This window comes from Maylandia zebra, linkage group LG20 (assembly GCF_041146795.1).
Source record: "Maylandia zebra isolate NMK-2024a linkage group LG20, Mzebra_GT3a, whole genome shotgun sequence".
Classification (NCBI taxonomy): Eukaryota; Metazoa; Chordata; class Actinopteri; order Cichliformes; family Cichlidae; genus Maylandia; species Maylandia zebra.
In genome coordinates this window covers 17,767,505-17,787,940 of record NC_135186.1, presented here as the reverse complement: position 1 = coordinate 17,787,940, position 20,436 = coordinate 17,767,505, and the positions used below count along the sequence as shown (strand labels likewise).

At 41.0% G+C, this 20,436-nt stretch overlaps 1 protein-coding gene and 1 long non-coding RNA gene across 3 annotated transcripts; both read left to right on the top strand.

Moving 5' to 3' along the window:
* Positions 1-659: 659 nt before the first annotated feature.
* Positions 660-6,181, top strand: LOC143412362 (kelch-like protein 10). Of its 2 annotated transcripts, none has more exons than XM_076878313.1 (5): positions 660-891; positions 1,979-2,228; positions 2,872-3,486; positions 4,206-4,355; positions 5,746-6,181. In XM_076878313.1, the coding sequence occupies exons 1-5, from the start codon at positions 740-742 to the stop codon at positions 6,106-6,108; spliced, it is 1,530 nt and encodes a 509-aa protein (XP_076734428.1). In that variant the 5' UTR covers positions 660-739; the 3' UTR covers positions 6,109-6,181. The 2 variants fall into 2 exon arrangements, with proteins under 2 accessions (XP_076734428.1, XP_076734427.1); XM_076878312.1 differs by having other exon boundaries at positions 1,979-2,459.
* An 11,403-nt stretch (positions 6,182-17,584) lies between these two features.
* On the top strand, positions 17,585-20,084 carry LOC143414272 (uncharacterized). Its single transcript, XR_013094790.1, has 5 exons — positions 17,585-18,025; positions 18,503-18,626; positions 18,878-18,985; positions 19,091-19,212; positions 19,333-20,084. It is a non-coding gene; the product is annotated as an uncharacterized LOC143414272 (long non-coding RNA).
* Positions 20,085-20,436: the final 352 nt, after the last annotated feature.

Genomic DNA, 20,436 nt, shown 5'->3' with positions numbered 1-20,436 from the left:
TGTCTCTCCCACTGAATATGCCTGGGTAATTTTGGGCTGGCATGTTCATTAGAGGCAACCAGAACCCATTGCAGCTGGATGCTGCATTTATCTATGAATGGAAAGAAATTGCTCAACAACAGATCTGCAGTCTGTGCTCAGACAGGTGACTGCTTGCACCTGTCTGAGGTAATACTGTCAAGCACCGTCATTATAACAGTCTTGTACTATACATACAGTGTATATATGTGTTTTGTTTCTTTCTTTCTTACTACTATTGTACATCAGTAAAGTGCAGGAGCCCATTTTTCCAACTAGATAAAAGTCTAATACAACCCAAGAAAACAGCTTAGCCATGAATCACACTTTGTAATATCTGTGTTTGGATATTACAAAGTGATTTTATTAAACAAAATGGCCTATTAAGGTTAAATATGAGCTAAATATGATATTGTAGTCCATTCGTAAGAGTGTTTTGAAGTGCTTATTTTACTAGGTGACCTCTGTGAGGCAAACATACAAAATGCTGTATGCTATCTGTGAGGCTCATATGCAATTTCTTAAATCCAAATCAAATCAAAACAAAGCTTTTTTTTTATGCAATGTAAATATACATTTCAAAACAATTCATGGCAACAGTTGCCAAGTCATGATGATGTCATGGGCTCCATTCCCCAAATTCCACAGTTAGGTTTGATTTTGAACACTTCAAGACAAACTGCAGACAAAAAAACTAAGAAAAGCAGTCACAAAACTCAAGATGAGTGAAGAAGGCCAGCTGCCATACAAGTCGAGCTCAGTAAATAATGAACTCTGTTTGGAGGGACAATTTTGTGATGCAATCATCAAAGTGGAGGATGTTGAATTTCCGGTCCACAGGATCATCCTATGTAACTGTACGCCGTACTTCAGGTGAGTTGCTTACCTGATAATGTGAAGGACAGTTGACTGATTTATACCTGTGAAAAATGTAATTCATGGTCTTAGTTGGTGAAACAGTGCCAACCAAAAGGAACAGGTTGAATCATAAAACTTTTCTGATAGAAAGACTTTGTCACGGTCAACTGACAGATACACCCAAAACATAATGCAAACATTTGCAGATTTCATCATTACCTTCACAGAGCTCCAGATTCCACTTCAGTAAATGTGCCATTTAAAAAGCACTGTGAATCACTTGGTGATTGTGTGAAGTCTAATTGAAGTGTTTTATTAAGTTACATTAATATCTTCCCCACTGTTATTGAGACAGTAAGACACACCAGACTTCCTGATACTAAAAAGGTTGAACTGTGTTATACAGTTATACGCTGAGCAAAAGTTTTGAGTTGCCTCTCATTTTTTTATATTTTGCTTTGAAACAGATGATTCTTTAAAAGTCCACTTGAGCAATAGTTCTGTGTTTTTTTGAAGACTTATAAAGGTTTGGTTTGGACATTTTTCACCCTTTTTAGTCCAGTGCTTGTACCCGATCATTTTCAGAGGAATGGTTTCCTCATCCTCATCAGAAATGGTTTCATGGTTCATGTAAAACCTGTTAAAACCAATAAATAAATGTTAAGAAAAAAAAAGAAAAGAAATGGTTGTGGAAGGGAAACAGAGACTGTAATTAAGCAACATGCACTGGAACTTCCATAAGGAAAGGAAACAGACTGAGGTATGCCAAATTACGCAATAACTAGACTAAATATCAGGGTAAACTGGCCCTATGGAGTTGATTTCAATATTTGTCATAGAGGTACAACAGTGAGTGTTTAGAGTTAACTTTAAAGCACGGTGGAGGCTCTGTCATGGTGTGGGACTGCATTGTGTTTGGCAATAGCTTCATAAACATGCTGCCAATGTAATAAAGACATTGAAAACCCAACAATCAAGTGCACTAAACATGTACAAACTCTGTTTTGGAGTTACTTGGAGTACTTGTGCATGACATAGTTTATTATCTTGTTGCCTCCACACCTTTTAATATTCTCTACTCTGTCTCCATCTCTACCCTCAGGGCTCTTTTCACCCACTGCAGCGACCCAGACAAACAGGTCTTCAACATACCTGGCTTGTCTTCTGAGATGATGGCACTCATCATTAACTTTGCATACACCGGCTCAGTTTCCATAACGGGGGAAAATGTAGTGGAACTTCTCATGGCAGCTGATCAATTCAATGCAATGGACATTGTGAAACTCTGCTCTGACTTCCTCGGGGAGCAACTGTGCCCAGAGAACTGCGTTGGCATTTGGCAGTTCACAAAAGTATGCTTATCACCCGAACTACGCACCAAGACCTACCACTACATCATCAGTAACTTTGAGCAGGTTGTTCTTGAGGAGGAGTTCCTGCACCTAACTGTGGAGGAACTTGCTGACATCCTTGATAGAGAGGACCTCAATGTGTGGGAGACCACTTTGTATGAAGCGCTTACAAAGTGGATTAGCCATGTACCTGTACAACGGAAACAACACCTCACCGCTCTGTTGTCCAAGGTCTATAAACTTTCATTACTACATTTAGTTTGGACTTAAATCTTCAGCATTTAAGTCATAGATTGAGTCGATCCATCTGGGTATAAGGATGCTTTAATATCTTGAGATGTTGCTCTTTTCAGGTGTAGCCAAACCACATTTAAGAAATTCTCTTCAAGAGCATTAAAACCGTATCAGATCTCTACACACATACTATAGAATAAATTATATTTATTAAGTATAGTTGCTAGGGCTATGACTAAAAACTGTCCCTGTTGACGAAAAGGCTAATGGTGTCTGACTTTGGTCGCTCTCTTGCTAGCAATAAGAAAATTAAACAACATTAGGAGCATTATCCTAAAGAAGCTTGAGTTTACTAAAACTGATGTAGTTGAAATTCATAGTCACATTCTCTTCTGTCATCTCTCTATAGGTCCGACTGGGATTGATGACGTCAGACTACCTAAAGGACAATGTGCTGTCTAGTGAGCTGGTGGAGGCCAATTCTGAGTGCCTGTCCATGATAAGTAATGCCATCTTAGACATACATGATCTAGGAAGCAGACCCTTCATGTCTGCCTTGTATCACCCTCTTGCTCGTCCCCGCCTGCCTCATTCCATCCTGCTGGCCATTGGGGGGTGGAGTGGTGGTGAGCCAACTAACGGCATCGAGGCCTACGATTGCCGGGCTAACCGCTGGGTCAACGTAACGAACAACCTCGAGTGTCCTCGTGCTTATCATGGAGCCGCCTTCCTCAACGGGTACGTCTACTCCGTTGGTGGCTTCGACGGGGTGGAGCATTTCAACAGCGTCCGTAGGTTTGACCTGACCACTCACGCCTGGAATGAGGTGGCGCCCATGCACTCCCGCCGCTGCTATGTGAGCGTGACTGTGTTGAACGGGTTCATCTATGCCCTGGGAGGCCACGACGGGCATGTACGACTCAGCAGTGCAGAGCGCTATCAACCTGAAATCAACCAGTGGAGTCTTATTGCACCGATGCACGAACAGAGGAGCCACGCCAGCTGCACAACACTTAACAACCGGGTGGGTGAAGTAAAACAGTAGCAGAGAAATAGAGTAGGGTCTAAGGCACACAGGCCTAGAGACCTGTCAGCAACCTTTGGTAACAACCAGTTGCTAGGGAAAAATGTGTACTCCTCAGCTGGTTAGGCAGTGGTTGTATGAAAGACTCTACAGATTTCTACAGCAAATAGTTTGAGTATTTGCAGTAAGTCAGAGTACTCCATGCAAACCTCAACAGTCTGCTTACGACCAAAGGAAACACAAGGAGGCTTGTGGTGCAAAACCTTCCTGGTTACAATTTCACAGTAGTGACAGCCATCAACCTCCAGCAACCACTTGCCAACCAGTCAGGGAATACACATTTTTACAGTGAAGCGAGGTGCAAGATAGGTCACAAACTGGTTTCTATGTTCATGTTTTCAAATTTAAAAGTATAGTTTAAAAAGTTGAAAAATATACTAATATATATCTATTTTGTTTCTAACTGATCACAAGTGCATCTTTGCATTTATGTACAGTACTTTATTTGAGTTGACTTGTCAACTAAAATATAACAGATATTAAAAAAATTGTAAAACACACACATTTGTTAATTGTCATATTTTTCAGTTGGACACTTGGGTACTGAGTATCGGTCTTACTTCACAAATGATGTGGAAACATTTCACTTACAGGTAACATTGTTTCCAACTGAAATCTAAGAAATGTAAAAATTTTTAATGTCCCTTTTTTGTTTTCAGATTTACATTTGTGGTGGACTCAATGGCAACGAGTGTCTGCAGACAGCTGAATATTACAACCCAGAGAGCAACCAGTGGACGATGATCAGTCCCATGAACAGCCGCCGCAGCGGGATAGGTGTCATTGCATATGCGGATCATGTCTTTGCAGTAAGACCACAAAGTAGTGCTGACACTCACGTAACATACAAATCAAATCTGTAATGTGCTTTGATCAGCAAGGCTTAACACAGATTTGGCTGACACAGAATTTGGCTAACTTTGTTTTGTATTTATCAATGATCAGATTCCTATCCTGACCACAGGTTCAGAGAAGGCATTCTTACTCATTCTATGTATTAATTTAACTGATTAGTGATGTTTCTGCCTCTCTTTTTTTTTTCATGTGCCTCATTCCCAAAATGTTGTGTCTTTGATGATTTCACATTTCACTCAGTACAACAGAAATACTTATTCAAAACCAACATTGTCATCCTCATCGTTCCATAGAGGACATATGTTAGAGACAATTTCAAACTTATCCTGCAATACCTTTAGAAAAATGAGGGAATAAGCCAAGTGATTAGAACTCATCCTCTGGGGACGGTAGGCCTTTTAGCTGTAAATTTATCTTGCTATTTGCCTTAAAACCACTTATTTAGTTGTTTTGCAGCTGCACCCTTTGGTAAAAAGCAAAGATTTTAGTCTCACCTTCTGAGACACACTTCTTTATTTAGCTAGCTACCGTTTAGTATTTATTTTCTATTCAGACTAAGTCTCTATTCAAAAAAAGGAAAAGTTATCATCAGCAGAATGCAGTGACCTTACCCTGGTGCTGACCTCAGGGTCTTTGATCAGGCTTATAGGCACTTATAGCCTGTCAGGGCTACTTTAATCTGTTATAGGAAGAAAGGACTGGAACTCAGTGTTCCTTTTTGGACTAAAGGCAAAAGAGCTGTGAAGACATTTATACTGAAAACACAAATACTTTTTGTCGAGGGCTATTCATCTTTGTTGATAATAGCGTGGTGTAATAGACAACAGCACTTTAATAGCTGTAGTTGAGGCTTGAGTGAAAAAAGGTCTCATACAGACTTCCACAACAGCTGGCTTCTACTTTATTTTACTTTCTCCTTTTAATTCAGAAGTCATTTTCACACACCACTGCACCCTGATCTTTTCTAGACATTCCCAACAAATGCGGGCCTGTGAAAATGCAAATACTGGGACGTTAATGGGCCTTTTTTAAACAACTTTTATGTGTAAACTCCATATAACAGCATGAGAATATGTCAGGTAGCTGTTCGCTTTATCCAGGTAAAACCCTAAACCAATCAGAGTATTTCCAGTAGTCAGATCACACCTAAGGTAAACAATTTCCTTGTATCTGCTACATATTAAGGGCAACTTTGGACAATATTGCAACTTAATTCTTCCGTCACTTTCTGGAGTATCTGTGCAAAAGCAGCTAAAGACATATAGCAGGTGCATTTTCTTACAGGGGTACGGTGAAGCTGGTTACACTTACATTCAATCATTTGAGCCACGTATTTACTTTTAGGTTGGTGGCTTCGATGGAAACAACTATCTGCGCACCGCTGAGGCTTACAACCCGCATACCAACACGTGGAACCTCGTGTTCTCTATGCTGACCCCCCGCAGCAACTTTGGCATTGAGGTAATTGATGATCGCCTCTTTGTCGTCGGGGGTTTCAATGGCTTCACCACCACTTCGGACGTCGAGTACTACACCGCTTTAACCAATGAGTGGTATGAGGCGTGCGACATGGATATTTTCCGCACAGACTTGAGCTGCTGTGTGATGTCCGGACTTTCCAACCTGACTGAGTACACCTTTCCTCGTGACTTCCTGCCACTTGAGGATGTTCTGAAATTAGCAATGGAGTCAGCAGAGTCCACGTAAAATCTTTAAAGTGCAGTACTGCCATGTGTCAACATCTGAGTCTCGAACATGAAGGACTGAAATAAATCTTTAGAGCATTAAACTGCTGGTGAACTGGACATTTTATGTATGTATCTCAAAAACTTTCAGTAGGAGAGCCTGCACTGTAGATACTGGGTTTTATTAAGAGAATGCAATTGCAACAATAACAAATTGAAAAGATTTTTTCATTCCCTGTAATGTATGGCTGCTGAGCAGCCATACCAGACATGCACACAGGGTGACCAGATCACAATAAGCCGCATGTCGGACTTTTCAACTCTTGCTAGGTAAACACCATAAGAATAAAGGGAAGTTTTCACTCTCCCTTGTTATTTCAGCTGCGGTTCTGTCTGGTAACAGTCTATAGGTTTGAGTAAGGATGTATCCAATATTTTACAGTTGTACTAGCCAATACCCAATAAAGCAATTCTTACTTTTATACCAAACTAGTCAGTCTCAGCTTAGTCAATTTACTCTTTCACAGTAGAGCCTATTTTCTGAATAGTCTTCTGTCTAAACTCAAGATTAAAGAAAAAAAAAATCTTAAAATTAACTAAAAGCGAGGCTGTCTCTGCACTGCACAAACCAAACACAAAATGTCGGCATGTTAGCCAATATTATCGTGCACCCTTAATTATAACACTGGGCTAACCTGGCCAAATTACAAACAAAAATCAATCACAACCAACATGGACTGTAGTAGCCGTGGAAGGAGAGAGGAAGTCCTTTCCTATAGTCCATCTGACCATATTGGCTTTACTGGCCAATAAAAGCAGTCCACTCAGCCATGCTCTTCTTGTAAGATGATGTGAGATCTCTCTCATGGATTTTGTCCAAGAGAACCTCCGTCTGTATGACGGAAAGCAGAGTGGCTACACACTTTGGGTATGTAAGGTGAAGGGTGTAATAGTAGGCCATAAGGTATAAAGCACCCTCGGTAACCAAGTCTTTTGGAAATGTGGTTATTGGCACATCTCCTACCGCTAGGATGCAGTTGGATGGACTCACAATCAGGACTGGGCAGGAGAGAGGACGTTTCATCAGATAGGTATTAGGGTCTTCTTGGTCCTTTAACACATAACACAGACATACTTTTGTAAGGATGATGCACTTTTGTTTCAAACACATAACTAAAGCTAAATTACAACAAAAGTTGAGGTTCTGAGAAAACACATCTGAAATTGCTACTTTTAATTATTCTCGATGGAATTACTGTTCACATCTGTCTAGCCTTCCTGAAAAACAGAAAACCAAGGCTACATTTAATTAGGTATCATTGAGGTGATAAAAATGTGCTACCACGTAATGCATCCATGTTTGTATTTACTGGTCACAGAGATCTAACCTGTGAGAACCCTCATTCCAAAAATGTGTTTTAGGTGCCTTTTGAAGGCTTAGAACATATAATATGTGAATATAAAATACTTTGGCACTCATCAGAAGCATTTTTTAATACTGTTGTCCCAAAAAGAACAAAAACAAAAAACAACTACTACATTTTACACAACTCACCTCAAGGACATGCACCAGAGCCTCACTCGCATCCCGTGCCCTCTTTGGAGGAGCAGAGGTGGATGGGAAGAGTGATGGCAGCACATGTAGGATCTCAAGAGCCTGTTCAGCTATACAGAAAAAAGAATCATCATCTCATTACCACACTTAAACAAAATCCTCAAGCATGTCCAGCAAAATCGCTGGACATGCTCATAGGCAAGAAGTGAAGCAGCACATGGCGGGGAGAAATGAGGGGTGAGAACAGACACAATTTTGCACCGGAGGTTTTCGGGAAGCTTTTATTTTGGTATTTCCGTTGATTCGTACAATAAATTTGCATATTAGCCTAAACATTTAGGTTTAACATTTAACATTTAGATTTAAATATAATATTTAGATTTAATATTTAACATTTAGATTTAATATTTAACATTTGATGAAAAGTTACAAATATTTTACTAAATGTTGTAAAAAATTACTCGAAAAAACATGTTTTTGTAAGGTTTTGAGCTAAATGTGGAAAAATGTTGCCGTTAATTTCAGCATGTTTCAGTTTACAAACGGCGCCCCATAATTATCAGACTATTTTTGACTTCAAACAACATTTTTTTTTGCGATTAAGTGTCAACAGAGATACAGAAAAGTGGTTACACCTAAAAAGCAAGGTCACTGAAGGCAGCGGTGTGGTTGTACAATGGTGCTGTAACCTTGTCCTGTCACCAGGGGGCGACGTCAAAATATCTGCTGTTGTCTTGTTGGCCCTTGGCTTACGGTGCATTCCAGATTGAGTCGGAAGTCGGAATTCCTGAGCTCCCAGTAGTAATTTTCATCTGGAACTCCCCCTCAACTAGTATTTCCTTCTTGGAAAGTCAGAGCAGGCAGCCTCAACAATCCAAGATGGTGACAGAGAACATAAACATAATCTGCTCTGTCACTCACCTGTATTTGTGACTCATGATATAAGCCACATGCTAAGCACTTACCACATTCTATCAATGAACGTGCTGCAGCTAAAATAAATCCCATCTTACTTTGCTTTTCTGACTTTCCTGCTGGAATGCACAAACTCGGGAATGACGTCACTGCCAAAAAGGACCACAGACATCAGAACATTGACACAGCTGCCAGGTTGGAAAAGTGAAGCAACAAAACAAAAAAACTGTACTCCATTTACAGGCCACCAGGGGGCGACCCCTGCGTCTGTAAAAGACTTCTGGCCCTATAGAGGTCTCTGGGACCTCTGTGAACAGTTCCCTGATGTGTTCAAGGGTTCAGTTTCTCATTTCAGAACACAGCTGAAATGATCAAGACTCACTGAAGGGGTGTGAAATGTGTCTAAATCTAGGGAACAGAGGCCTGATCGACGATATGTTCTGCAGACTCGTGTCTTTGTTCATAAACAGAAAAATGAAGGTAAAACACAAAGGCTTCCTTCAGTTTGACCTCTCAAAGGTCAAGGTCAGTCCAGTCTAACATGTTTTACTTTAACATGAAACGCTGCTATGACCGAGTCTCAAACAACAGAAAATCCAGAGTCTGCTCATCAGCTAACGACTCTGTTTTATGCTGTCGGTGGGTTAAATATCATGAAACGCCTCATTCAGTCAGCTGCATGTTCTTTAGAACCAAACTGGCTGCTCGAACTGATGAATGATACCACACTGAGCTCTCCGCAAGGGAACGAATGAGCTCGATTCCCTAAAATATCAGCCAGCGAGTCCAAACACACTGATTTTTACTAACGGATAAAATGATGTTAACTTTTCTATCAACTTCTTTTGCTCGTTATCACCTTATTAACTGTTCGGGGGTGAGAATGAAGCCTTGTACAAACTCTGGGTAAAGTAGTGTTTAGAAACGAGAACACTGAACGGGAAGTTAAAACACATCATAGACACCTCAGCTTCACTACTGGAACTTCAACATTATGCACTACACACTGTACAGTAATGCCACTGTTTTGCACATGTCTCAACTCTGTATATTTTTATATATTTTATTTTATTTTTACTCTATTTAATTTGTAAAAATGTGTATACACACACACACACACACACACACACACACACACAGAAAAACATTTAGTATACACATCCAGAAATGCATATACTATTATATATTGTACATATATTTATTAGGTTCAGATTAGCCATCCTTGTATTTTGCTTTGTTTACGTTATTGTATTTGCACAACTCTGTTGCTTGTGAAGCTCGCACACAAGAATTTCACTCACATGTACTGTACCAATGTACCTGCACATGTGATGTGACAATAAAAGTGATTTGATTTGATTTGATAAAAGAAAAAGGCGCAGCGGTGTTCCTTCTCCGAGTGGGGGGGCTTCTTCCGTCTCCAGGCGTCTTCAGGAGTTTTTAAGTTTCCTTGGTGTAGAGGCTAAGCCTACGCTTGAAGCCACTGAGGTGGTCGTTAACGGGGGTGACGCGATGTCACTGGTATGCATGAATGTTCACAGTCCAATAAATCCAGCAGTATGTATCTTGTCATTTTTGGTCTTTATTCCGTATCGACATAGCATAACAGCGCAACGGTCACAAACTGTTTGCCTTCTCAATGACACACCTGACGCCGATTACGTGCGTCTACCTTAAATACCTTTACATTACATAATCAAAACAGAAAAAGGTAACCTCTAGTGACCACATAAGGTATTAACCCAAGAATGGCTCCTACACCCCGGCCCCTAATTGAAATGGCTATCAGACATGGCAATTCTAATCACAAAGAAAATAAGGAGCCACTAATAGAGTCTACTTTAGACCTATACATTCACATAAATAAACATAAGTAACACACTTTTAGATTACAGTCTCATGTAACAAGCAAAGTTTGGTTACAGGTCTTTCCAGAATATTAGTCTTTGTTTTTAAACGTGCAGATCGCACGAGTCCTTTTTTGTCACAAATGGCTTCCAGAACTCTTCCAAGTGGCCAGGAACCACGCGGTGCAGAAGAATCCATTATAATGACTATATCTCCAGGTTTTAGATTCTTCTTCTTTTGGTTCCATTTTTGTCTCTCCTGTAACAAAGGCAGGTATTCGCGTATCCATCGTTTCCAAAAAAGGTCTGAGATGTACTGAGCCTGTTTCCATCTTCTCTTCAGATACATATCCTGAGGGTCAAATAGTCCGGGTGGTAAAGATGGTTTTCCTTTCAAATGGAGCACTGTAACAAAAAATAATTTCCCCCAGGGATCAATAAAGTATTCTGATTCTGATTCTGATTCTGATCAGGAGGATGTGATTTGGTGTAAGTGGCTCTAGGTCTTTTGGATCATCAGAAAGCTTTGTGATGGGTCTGTCATTTAAAATTGCTTCAATTTCACATAGAACCGTATTTAAGCCATCGTCGTCCAACTGTTGTTGCTGAAGAACGGATCTCAGAATCTTTCTGATCATACGAATTATCCGTTCCCAAATTCCACCATGATGTGATGCTCCAGGCGGATTAAAACTCCATCTTATTCCAATGTGTCGCAAAGCATCCGCTATTTGGGTATGTTTCAGCGATTCAAGAGCCTCCCTTAACTCTCTGTCTGCTCCGACAAAGTTGGTTCCATTGTCCGATTGGATGTGAGCGACTTGACCTCTTCGACTCACAAAACGACGCAAAGCATTAATGCAGGCATCTGTGTTTAGAGAGCTAGCCACTTCCAAGTGCACTGCTCGGCTGGCTAAACAGGTGAAAATGACTCCATAGCGTTTAGCTGTACCTCGTCCTCTTTTCACTTCAATAGGTCCGAAGTAATCAACCCCGACATTGGTGAATGGTGGGTTATCTGGCAAGATTCTTTCCTTGAGTAAATCTGCCATCTTTTGCTCCAAGGCTTTTCCATGATATTTCCTGCAAAAATTACATTCTGCGATAACCTTCCTTACAGCTGAGTTGGCCTTTGTGATCCAGTATCTTCTCCTTAGTGTGGATAAGGTGTGGTTACGACCGCTATGACCAAGCTGTTGATGAATGTGCTTTAGGATGAGACTTGCTACATGTTGATCCTTTGCAAGAACAAAGGGATGCTTTATTTCTTCTGGTAAGGAGCCCTTTGTGTCAAGGCTCGGCTGTGTGGCAGGCAGGAGGAGGACCCAAACGCAAAACTCACAGACACGGGGATGAACTCAAAATCACAGCTTTAATGCTGGAATGGCAGAACACAGGAAATACAAAACTAAACTGGGAAAAGTAAACTAACATACGCAGAGAGACACAGGGAGATCCACACAACATGAGGGACGACGTCACGCTGAACAGAGGGAGACGCAGACAGAAATACACAGAGGGTTAACGAGGAAGGTGGGAACACACGGGGAACACAGGTGACACTGATAATCATAACGAGACAGGGCAGGGTGAACTGAACATGACATGTACGGGCGTGAGAGTCACAAAGTAAACAGGAAGTACACAGAGGTTCAGACAGGAGGAGAGAGAGAGCACGGGGAAAACACAGACATAACGGGCTGGGAAAACATGAAACAACCACAAAGGGAGACGAGGGCTCATAAATACATAGAGGGCACACAGGGGGAAGAGAGAGCACGGGGAGAACTTAGACATAATGGGCAGGGGAAACATGGAATAAAACATAAGGAGAGACGAGGGCTCACAGATACACAGAGGGGCACACAGGGGGTAAAAGCCATGAAGGGAAAACACTTAGGGAACAACACAACAGGGCAACTCAGAAAACATGGCCTAAGCAAGGAACAAAATACAAACATACAAGAACACTAAGAACACTGGGCCAACATGGCCCAGGACCATGACACTTTGTCAGTCGTCCCCCAACTCTTAAGAGGCCTTTATCGTCAAGATAAGGATCTAATCTATAAATTGAGCTGTGCCTGCTCACAGAACCTTTCCCACTTGACAACGTAGCAACCTCCTCTCCAAATCGTTGTTGCTGGCAAAATCTAATAATGGCAAGCTCAGCTTCCAGAAGATCCTTTGAAGATAGTCTGTACAGTTGCGTTTTCTTTACTTTCTCCTTTGTAGTACCTTTACAAATTGGGTTATCTGAGTAAGGTTGCGGTCTTTTTTTCTTATTTCTCATTGAACGAAGGATTTCCTTCAGTCTAAGGAACCAAGCAACAGCAACCTTGAGCCTTCTCCAGTCTGAGAAGTACACCATCAATTGACATGTAGCATCTAGCAAGTCTTTTACCTGAGTAACATTTACTGTGGCCTCACCTTTGACTTCAGGGTCCTCTGGTTCTAAGGAGCATTCCATTAAATTGGTTGGCCAATCACTTTCCGGCTTCTGCAGAAAGCTTGGTCCTTCGATCCAGCGGCTGCTATGAACAACGTTCCCAGCCTTGAGCCCTCTTGTAGCATCATCTGCTGGGTTTTTCTTCGAGCTTACATATCTCCATTGTGATTGTTTAGTTGCAGTTGTAATGAATGAGACTCTGTTTGCCACAAAGGTAAGGAATCGTTTATCCTCATTCATTATATATTTTAATACAGATGTACTATCTGTCCAAAATATAGATTGCTCGAGTTTCATTCTCAACTGAGCCCTTAACATGAGATCCACTCGGACGGCAACTACAGCAGCTGTTAGTTCCAGACGTGGAATAGTGACAGGTTTTAGAGGTGTTACTCTTGCCTTGCCCATCAAGAACGCGACGTGGATGGATTTCCTATTATCTTGCATGCGCAGATATGACACGGTTCCATATCCAGATTCACCAGCATCTGAAAAATGGTGTAGCTGTGCATGTGAGAGAGGTCCAAACTCTCTTGGTTGTATACACCTTTTAACCTTGAAATGGGAAAGCATTTGCAAATCACTGAGCCAACCTTTCCACTTTTGCAACATGGTTTGGGGTATTGGTTCATCCCATCCCAGTTTCCTTTTGCAAAGCTCCTGCTGCATTCCTTTGGCAGGCAGCAGGACTGGTGCAAGAAATCCCAATGGATCGTAAATGGAACTTGATATTGATAACATTCCACGCCTAGTACAGGATTTTTGAGGGATATCCATTTTGAAGTTGAATGTATCAGTTTCCACGCACCACTGCAAGCCCAGAGCTCTTTCTACCGGAAGTTTGTCTCTGTCAAGATTTAATTCTTTCAAGTCTTTAGCCCTTTGCTCCTCAGAGATACTTTGCAACAGGGTGCGATTGTTACTGACCCACTTGGTCAGTGTAAATCCTCCCCTTTGACTGTGCTGAAAGATCTTTGACCAAATCGACAGCATCTGAGGTGGAGGCCACACTCTTTAAACAGTCGTCCACATAGAAGTTCTCTTTCAGCGTTTCACATACCTTGTCTAGGAATTCAGTCTTATTGTCCTCAGCTGTTTTTCTCAAAGCGAAACTGGCGCAGCTAGGGGAAGATACTGCACCGAACAGATGAACAGTCATGCGAAACTCAATTATGTCCTTGCTCAGATCTCCATCTGGCCACCATAAAAAACGCAGAAAGTCTCTGTCTTCTTTGGCAACTTTAACTTGATAAAACATTGCCTTTATGTCACCCATAAATGCGACTGGATCCTGTCGAAATCTAAGCAAAACCCCAAGCAATGTGCTTGTGAGATTAGGACCTTGTAAGAGCTGCTTGTTTAATGATGTCCCCTGGAATGATGCCCCACAGTCAAATACAATTCTTATGGATCGTTTTCTGGGATGGTAAACTGCGTGATGAGGAATGTACCACTTCTTTCCATTTTCGCAAGACAGCTGCTGTGAAGGTATTTGCTCTGCATATCCATTACTTATCATCTCGTCCATAAAGTTTTTATATTCTTTATGCAACTGTTCATTGTTGAGAAGTTTTCGTTGTAGACTTTGCAATCTTTGTTTAACTATGGAGAAATTGTTTGGCATCTTTATGTTATCCTTTTTAAAAGGTAACTTCAAACAGTAGTGTCCGTCTTCCATTGTTGCAGATTTTTCCATGATCTTCATGAACTTAAGGTCCTCCCTTGACAAACCCTTTTCCTCTGTAACCCTTTCATTAAAGTCATAGTTATATTGACTTTTCAGCATCTCCTCCAGCTTACAAACAGATATCCTATTTACAACTGTTGGTGGGTGCTCGCTGTCCAAGTTGCTTTTACCATCTTCCATGGGCCCATTTATGACCCAGCCCAATGCTGTTCTTATAGCATATGGGCCATTCCCCTGGCTATGAATGACCTCCCATGGTTCCAATAACTTGGGAGCGTTGCATCCAATCAGCAGGTCCACATTAGCCATTATGTGGGGAATTTGAACCTTTGACAGATATGGCCACCTGATCAGATCTTCTTCCTTTACAAAGTTATCCGTGGTGACAGGCATCCTTTCCTGTGTTAGGATTTCTGGAAGTTCATAGAAGGCATTGCTGCCTAAACCAGAAACTTCAAGACCAGTAAGTGAGTGGGCAGAGACGACCTTTTCTTGACCCATCGTTTGTAACAGGAAGTGAGTTCTTTTGCCCACAAGATTTAGCTTTTGCATGAGGTGCTCTGAACAGAAGCTAGCTGAACTGCCAGGATCTAAAAAAGCATATGTCTGTATGACATGACTACCTTTAACAGACTTTATTTGAACTGGCAGAATGGAAAGCAAACCGCTTTCTCTTCCGGCCCCTGTATGACCACAAGTTTTTACATTCTTTGAAGAGGAGGGCTCTCCATAGCATTCAGGGCTTACACCATCGTTATCAATATGGAGGACAGTGGGATGACCTTTACCACACGTTCTACATATCAAACGCTTAGCACAGTCCTTGCTTATGTGCCCAGCACCTAAGCAACCAAAACACAGCCCTTTCTCCTTTAGAAAAAGCATTTTGTCTCTGTGCTTCTTCCGCTGAAACTGTTGACACTCCTCCAGTGTGTGTCATTGAGTACAGCAGACACAAGATGGCTTTACTGTAAAGTCATGGCTTGTTGTAGTAATCAGCCTTTCCGTACTGTAGGTTTTTTTCATGATCATGGGTGTGGCTGTAGCAGCAAAGCTGTTCCCTTTAATTTGTTTGCTTGGTTGTGACTTCAGTCTGTTGTCAACCTTTGAGACAGGGATTGTTGACGTTACATTCTGAATGTCCCCAAACAAAGGATCTGAAAGAATTTTCACCTGCTTTTCAATAAATGCAACCAAATCTTCAAACTGAGCTCTGTGTTTAGAGGTTTCCAATATATCATATGCGAACGCTCTCCATTTCTCTCTCATTTTATATGGCAACTTGCACAAAATGATTTTCATGTTCACTGGCATGTCCAGTTCCTGCATATGTTGCAATGTTTCCATGACATTACAACTCCCACGTAAGAAAAGAGAATATGCTTGCAATGATTTCACATCTTCATTTTTAATTGCAGGCCAAGATAACGCCTTGTCAATATAAGCAGTTGCAATTTTATATTCATTTCCAAAGTGTTCTTTGAGCAGTTGCTTTGCTTGTATATAGCCTTGTCCTGCAGCCATATGTTGACAACTGCGTACCAGCTCTCTCGGCTGTCCTGTTGTAAACTGCTCCAAATAATACAAGCAGTCCCTCTTATTGGCCTTTTCTTCCACTCCTTGTTCAAACACATTAATGAAAGAGATATACTGAAGAGGATCACCATTGAATACAGGTATTTTCCTGGATGGTAATGACGATGCACGCTGATGCTGAACAAGGGTTGCAGTTATTTCATTTTGTCTTTGTAAAATGGTACAAATGTCCTCCAACCGTCCTTCTGCCGCTGTAGGAATTGACCTGGGCGATGGAGGATCCACATTGTGAAATTGCATTGTGATGACCGTTTCAGCTTGTGGCTCACCTTCAATTTCCGTTCCTGGCAGGATCATTGCAGATATGTTGCTTTCAGTCTGTACTATTTGCACTGCAGGTTTATCTTCATTGACTGGTGTACTAGGCTTGACTGTGGCTGAAGCAGCTGTTTTCTTGATTTCCCTTTCATAATATGAATTCATAGCATTGGACGATATGTTAGATATACTTTGAACTTCAGCAGCTTGGAGAACAGCTAACTTTGCAGAAGAGGCAGAAAGCAGCGCTTCAAGCTCAAGCTGTTCACGTTTCCTCCTTAGCTTTAGCTCTTGCTCCTCCAAAGCATGCTTCTCTTTTAAGACTGCCATACAAGCGAGTAATGCTGCCTTTTCTGCTTTTGCCTTGATTTTGGCAGAAGAAGTTGTGCTCACTTTACCACTAGATGAGCTTTTAGTGACTGAAGATTTACCAACAACATTTGAAACACTGTCCTCTGGCTTAACGCCATCATCAACACCATGATCATCCTTTAAATGTAAATATATACAGAACTTGAGGACATTACCTACATGTAAATATCTAAATAATTATAAATTTGTTGTGTTTTCTTTAACAATGTCAGAAGGAGAGAGGCACTGCCCCCCGACGCTCCTGCTGCGCCTCCTCCTTCTGACAGGAACTGCTTACAGAACAAGCATGAATGATGCCTGAGTGGACACACACAACTCACAAGTTCCTGGCTCTGTCAGCTCCTCTGCAGAGGGTTTCCCTAAGAAGGTGGACCTAGCAGGGTCACCGGGGGACGGGGAGCTGTGCCTCACGGCCCTCACTTCGTCGGAGAAACCCTCATGCAGAGTTCAGAAACTTGTGTGTTGAGTATGTCGCTGTGAGCCTCCACCATTTAACTAGTGGGTGAAGCCTGAACTGTCTAGAGACAGACCAGACCAGCTGCACAACACAGACACTTCAAACCTGAGGACAAATCTGAGAGAACAGAAAAAGGAAAGGAAACTTAGCTTAGAACCATGCAGCGCTACAGGAGACGGCAGCACTGCAGAGGTGAGGACCGGCACCTGTTTGAAAGAGACAAATGCACACAAACACACACACAACAACGAACGAGAAACAAACACAGAGAGAGGAAAAAGTGGTTATACAGAACTTGAGGACATTATCTACATGTAATTATCTACATAATTATAAATTTGTTGTGCTTTCTGATAGGAGAATCATCAATTTTGGCAACAAAGAAGCCTGGTGGATGTTTGTTTACAGTCTGATGATGGGACATCATGCTCTGCATCGTCAAAGTTTGCCTCCTCATTATTATTCATACCCAGTAATGTGAAGTATGCTCATATCTACTATAACTGAACCAACCTGGTGCTCTTCATTTATGGAGGCTGTTGAGTCTGAATGTTGGATGTTGTGTATCTTGTGTTCTCTGGGCTTTGTTGTCCTCAGTCTTTTCGCAGGATCAGAAAACAAAACCAGGAGGCGCGTAAATGTTTCTTCAAATGTTTCTTCTGGATGATGATAAGACTGTGACACGGGATGCCACCTTTGGTCTTGTGATGAAGCAAAGCTCAGGAAGAAGTGGGATTAAATGGTACCCACATGTGTGCTGCTGAGAAGGATGTACAGGGGCACCTGCAGCCAAATCCAAGCCTGTAGTTGCAGAACGCTATAGGACTGAGACAGCTGAGGCATCAAATGTTTGATTAAACGGATGAAAAAGAGAAGTTTCTTCCCTATAATTATCACTTCTTAAAATCTGTAGCAACTTCAAGTCTTTCAGCATGCTGAGCATGCAAAGAATGTGACAATATATTTTTGTTCAATATTTAATTTCTTTTAGTTGCAATTGTTAAATGAAAAAAAATATATATTCTTATAATTTAGCAAACTAATTTATCAAAAAAAATATACATATATCTGTATTAGTTTTAATAAATTAATTTGACACCTGTATTGAAAATACCATATTGTATTCATACAGAATCAGTTTGGTATCATTGTTTGTCTGCTCACTGATTGTTGAAACTAAGAGCTACTTTGATCTGTTTAGATCTAAAGTATCCAAAGTTGAGCTCTGATGTTTCTTCACCCCTGTGTGTGTGATATGTGATTCCTACATGCTGGCAGAGCAGCAGTTTGTGCTCACAGATGGTGACGGTGTGGAGAGACGGTGGTGTTTCCTCAGAAGAACCAGCAGAGTCACTTGCTGACTGATGCTCATCTGCACTGCACAGAGGAAATCAACTGACCGAGGTTTGTCCAGTGACGTGTTATGAATGTATATTTGTTTTATGCTTACAGTTATGTTTTTCTTGACAGAGGCTCTGCAGAGGTTAGACAAAGCAGAGAAAACATGTGCTTTACATTTTACTGTGATTTATTGAGATATTTGTTGCCTGATGTTCAGCAGGAATGGAGAAATAGAATCAAAGGGAGATGTTTTTGATGTTTTTGTAATGATGTAAGTAAATCTTCAATATTATTTATTTGCTTGGTTATATTAGGAGTGTTTCTGAGTGAGGGGGGAGGAGTCATTATCCAGGTAAAGTGACGTAGATCAGTGGATACACTTGTCTCCCCTTTAAAGGAGACAATCCAAGTCATCCTTAAATGTTAGTGCTTTCAAATACACAAACATTTTTAAAGGACAAAAATGAACATCCAACTTTGACTGTAACACAAAATAAATCTTTCCATGTGTGTTTTCAAACTCTCAGATGGGCAGCATATCAGTCTTGGACTGTCTAACCTGCCGGAGCAGCACTGAATGACCACCACACATGAGCATGTTCCTGCAACATTCAGCATCTGATCCTTCATCTGTGTGCTTCTGCTTTTGGTAAGTAGAGTTACCCAACTCCAGTAACTCTACACACATGCCATCCATTTCTGACGGCCTGGTTACTTCCTGTCAGTTACTTTAGAAACCATGTGGTCACCTGACCTAACACTATTCAAGTGTCACATGTCAAACAGCTGGAGAGGAAACTACACCAGTGTACTGGGATGTACACGTGCCAGATGCTGTTCCTTCATGGTGACATCACAGAGACAGCCCCACCCACCTCAGGACCTCGCCATTTATCATGATGATTATAATGATGACAGCGAGCGGAACTAAGACTGTAAAAATCCACGACCAGAATTTTTCTTTCTAATTATTAATGAATACTGAGAGCCTCTTTCTGTGTTTTGTATGTTTTGGGGTTGTTTTTTTTTTACCTCATTTGTTACTAACAAAGTTCACCAAACTCACACAGTTTACATTCTGTATGTTTCCATCTTTACCAGCCACACTCTAATTGCATTTAAGAAAATAATCCTTAGAAATCGTCATTTTTCTCTTTTGTAATTGATGATAATTCAGTGAATATAAGATAAGATAAGATAACTCTTTATTGTCATTGCACAGTCATACATAGTACAGTAGTACAATGAAATTGGAAAAACTGTCCTACGTCGGCACTACATATAACACAACACGACACGATATGACACATCACAACGTAACAAACAACACAACACAGTAACACACTGCTTCCTTCTATTGCGTCACACATTGCTTTAAGTTTTTCAGTGTCCAGTTATTTTTTACTGCTGTTTAAATTCTCTGAATGTTTGACCCTGTAGACTGTTTGATGGACTGCTTGTCTTCCTGTTTGTAACCGCCGCCTGTTTTTTTTTAATAAAGATTTGGATTTCTGACTTCAACACAGCCTCTGCGTGTCCTCCCTTTGAGTCCTCTTCCTCTGTGAACGTGTTGCATGTGTCACAGATTCATTTTATTAGCAGCTTTCCCACAGTGAGTTGCATCAGCATTCATTCACAGCACATTTCAGAAGGATTCAGATTAATACAGTGATCTTATAGTCAGAATGATCCTGACAGAGTGCCACTGTAAACTATCTTTCATCAGGTAAATTTCAAAGTTCAGTATTTCAAAGCAGGAGTTATGAAGACTCATACTGGCATTAGGACTAATAATATGTACTTACAAAGTCAAAGTTTTTTAATTATGCTAGAATATTGGAAGACAATCAACTTTTAGTGTTTTCCGCATATT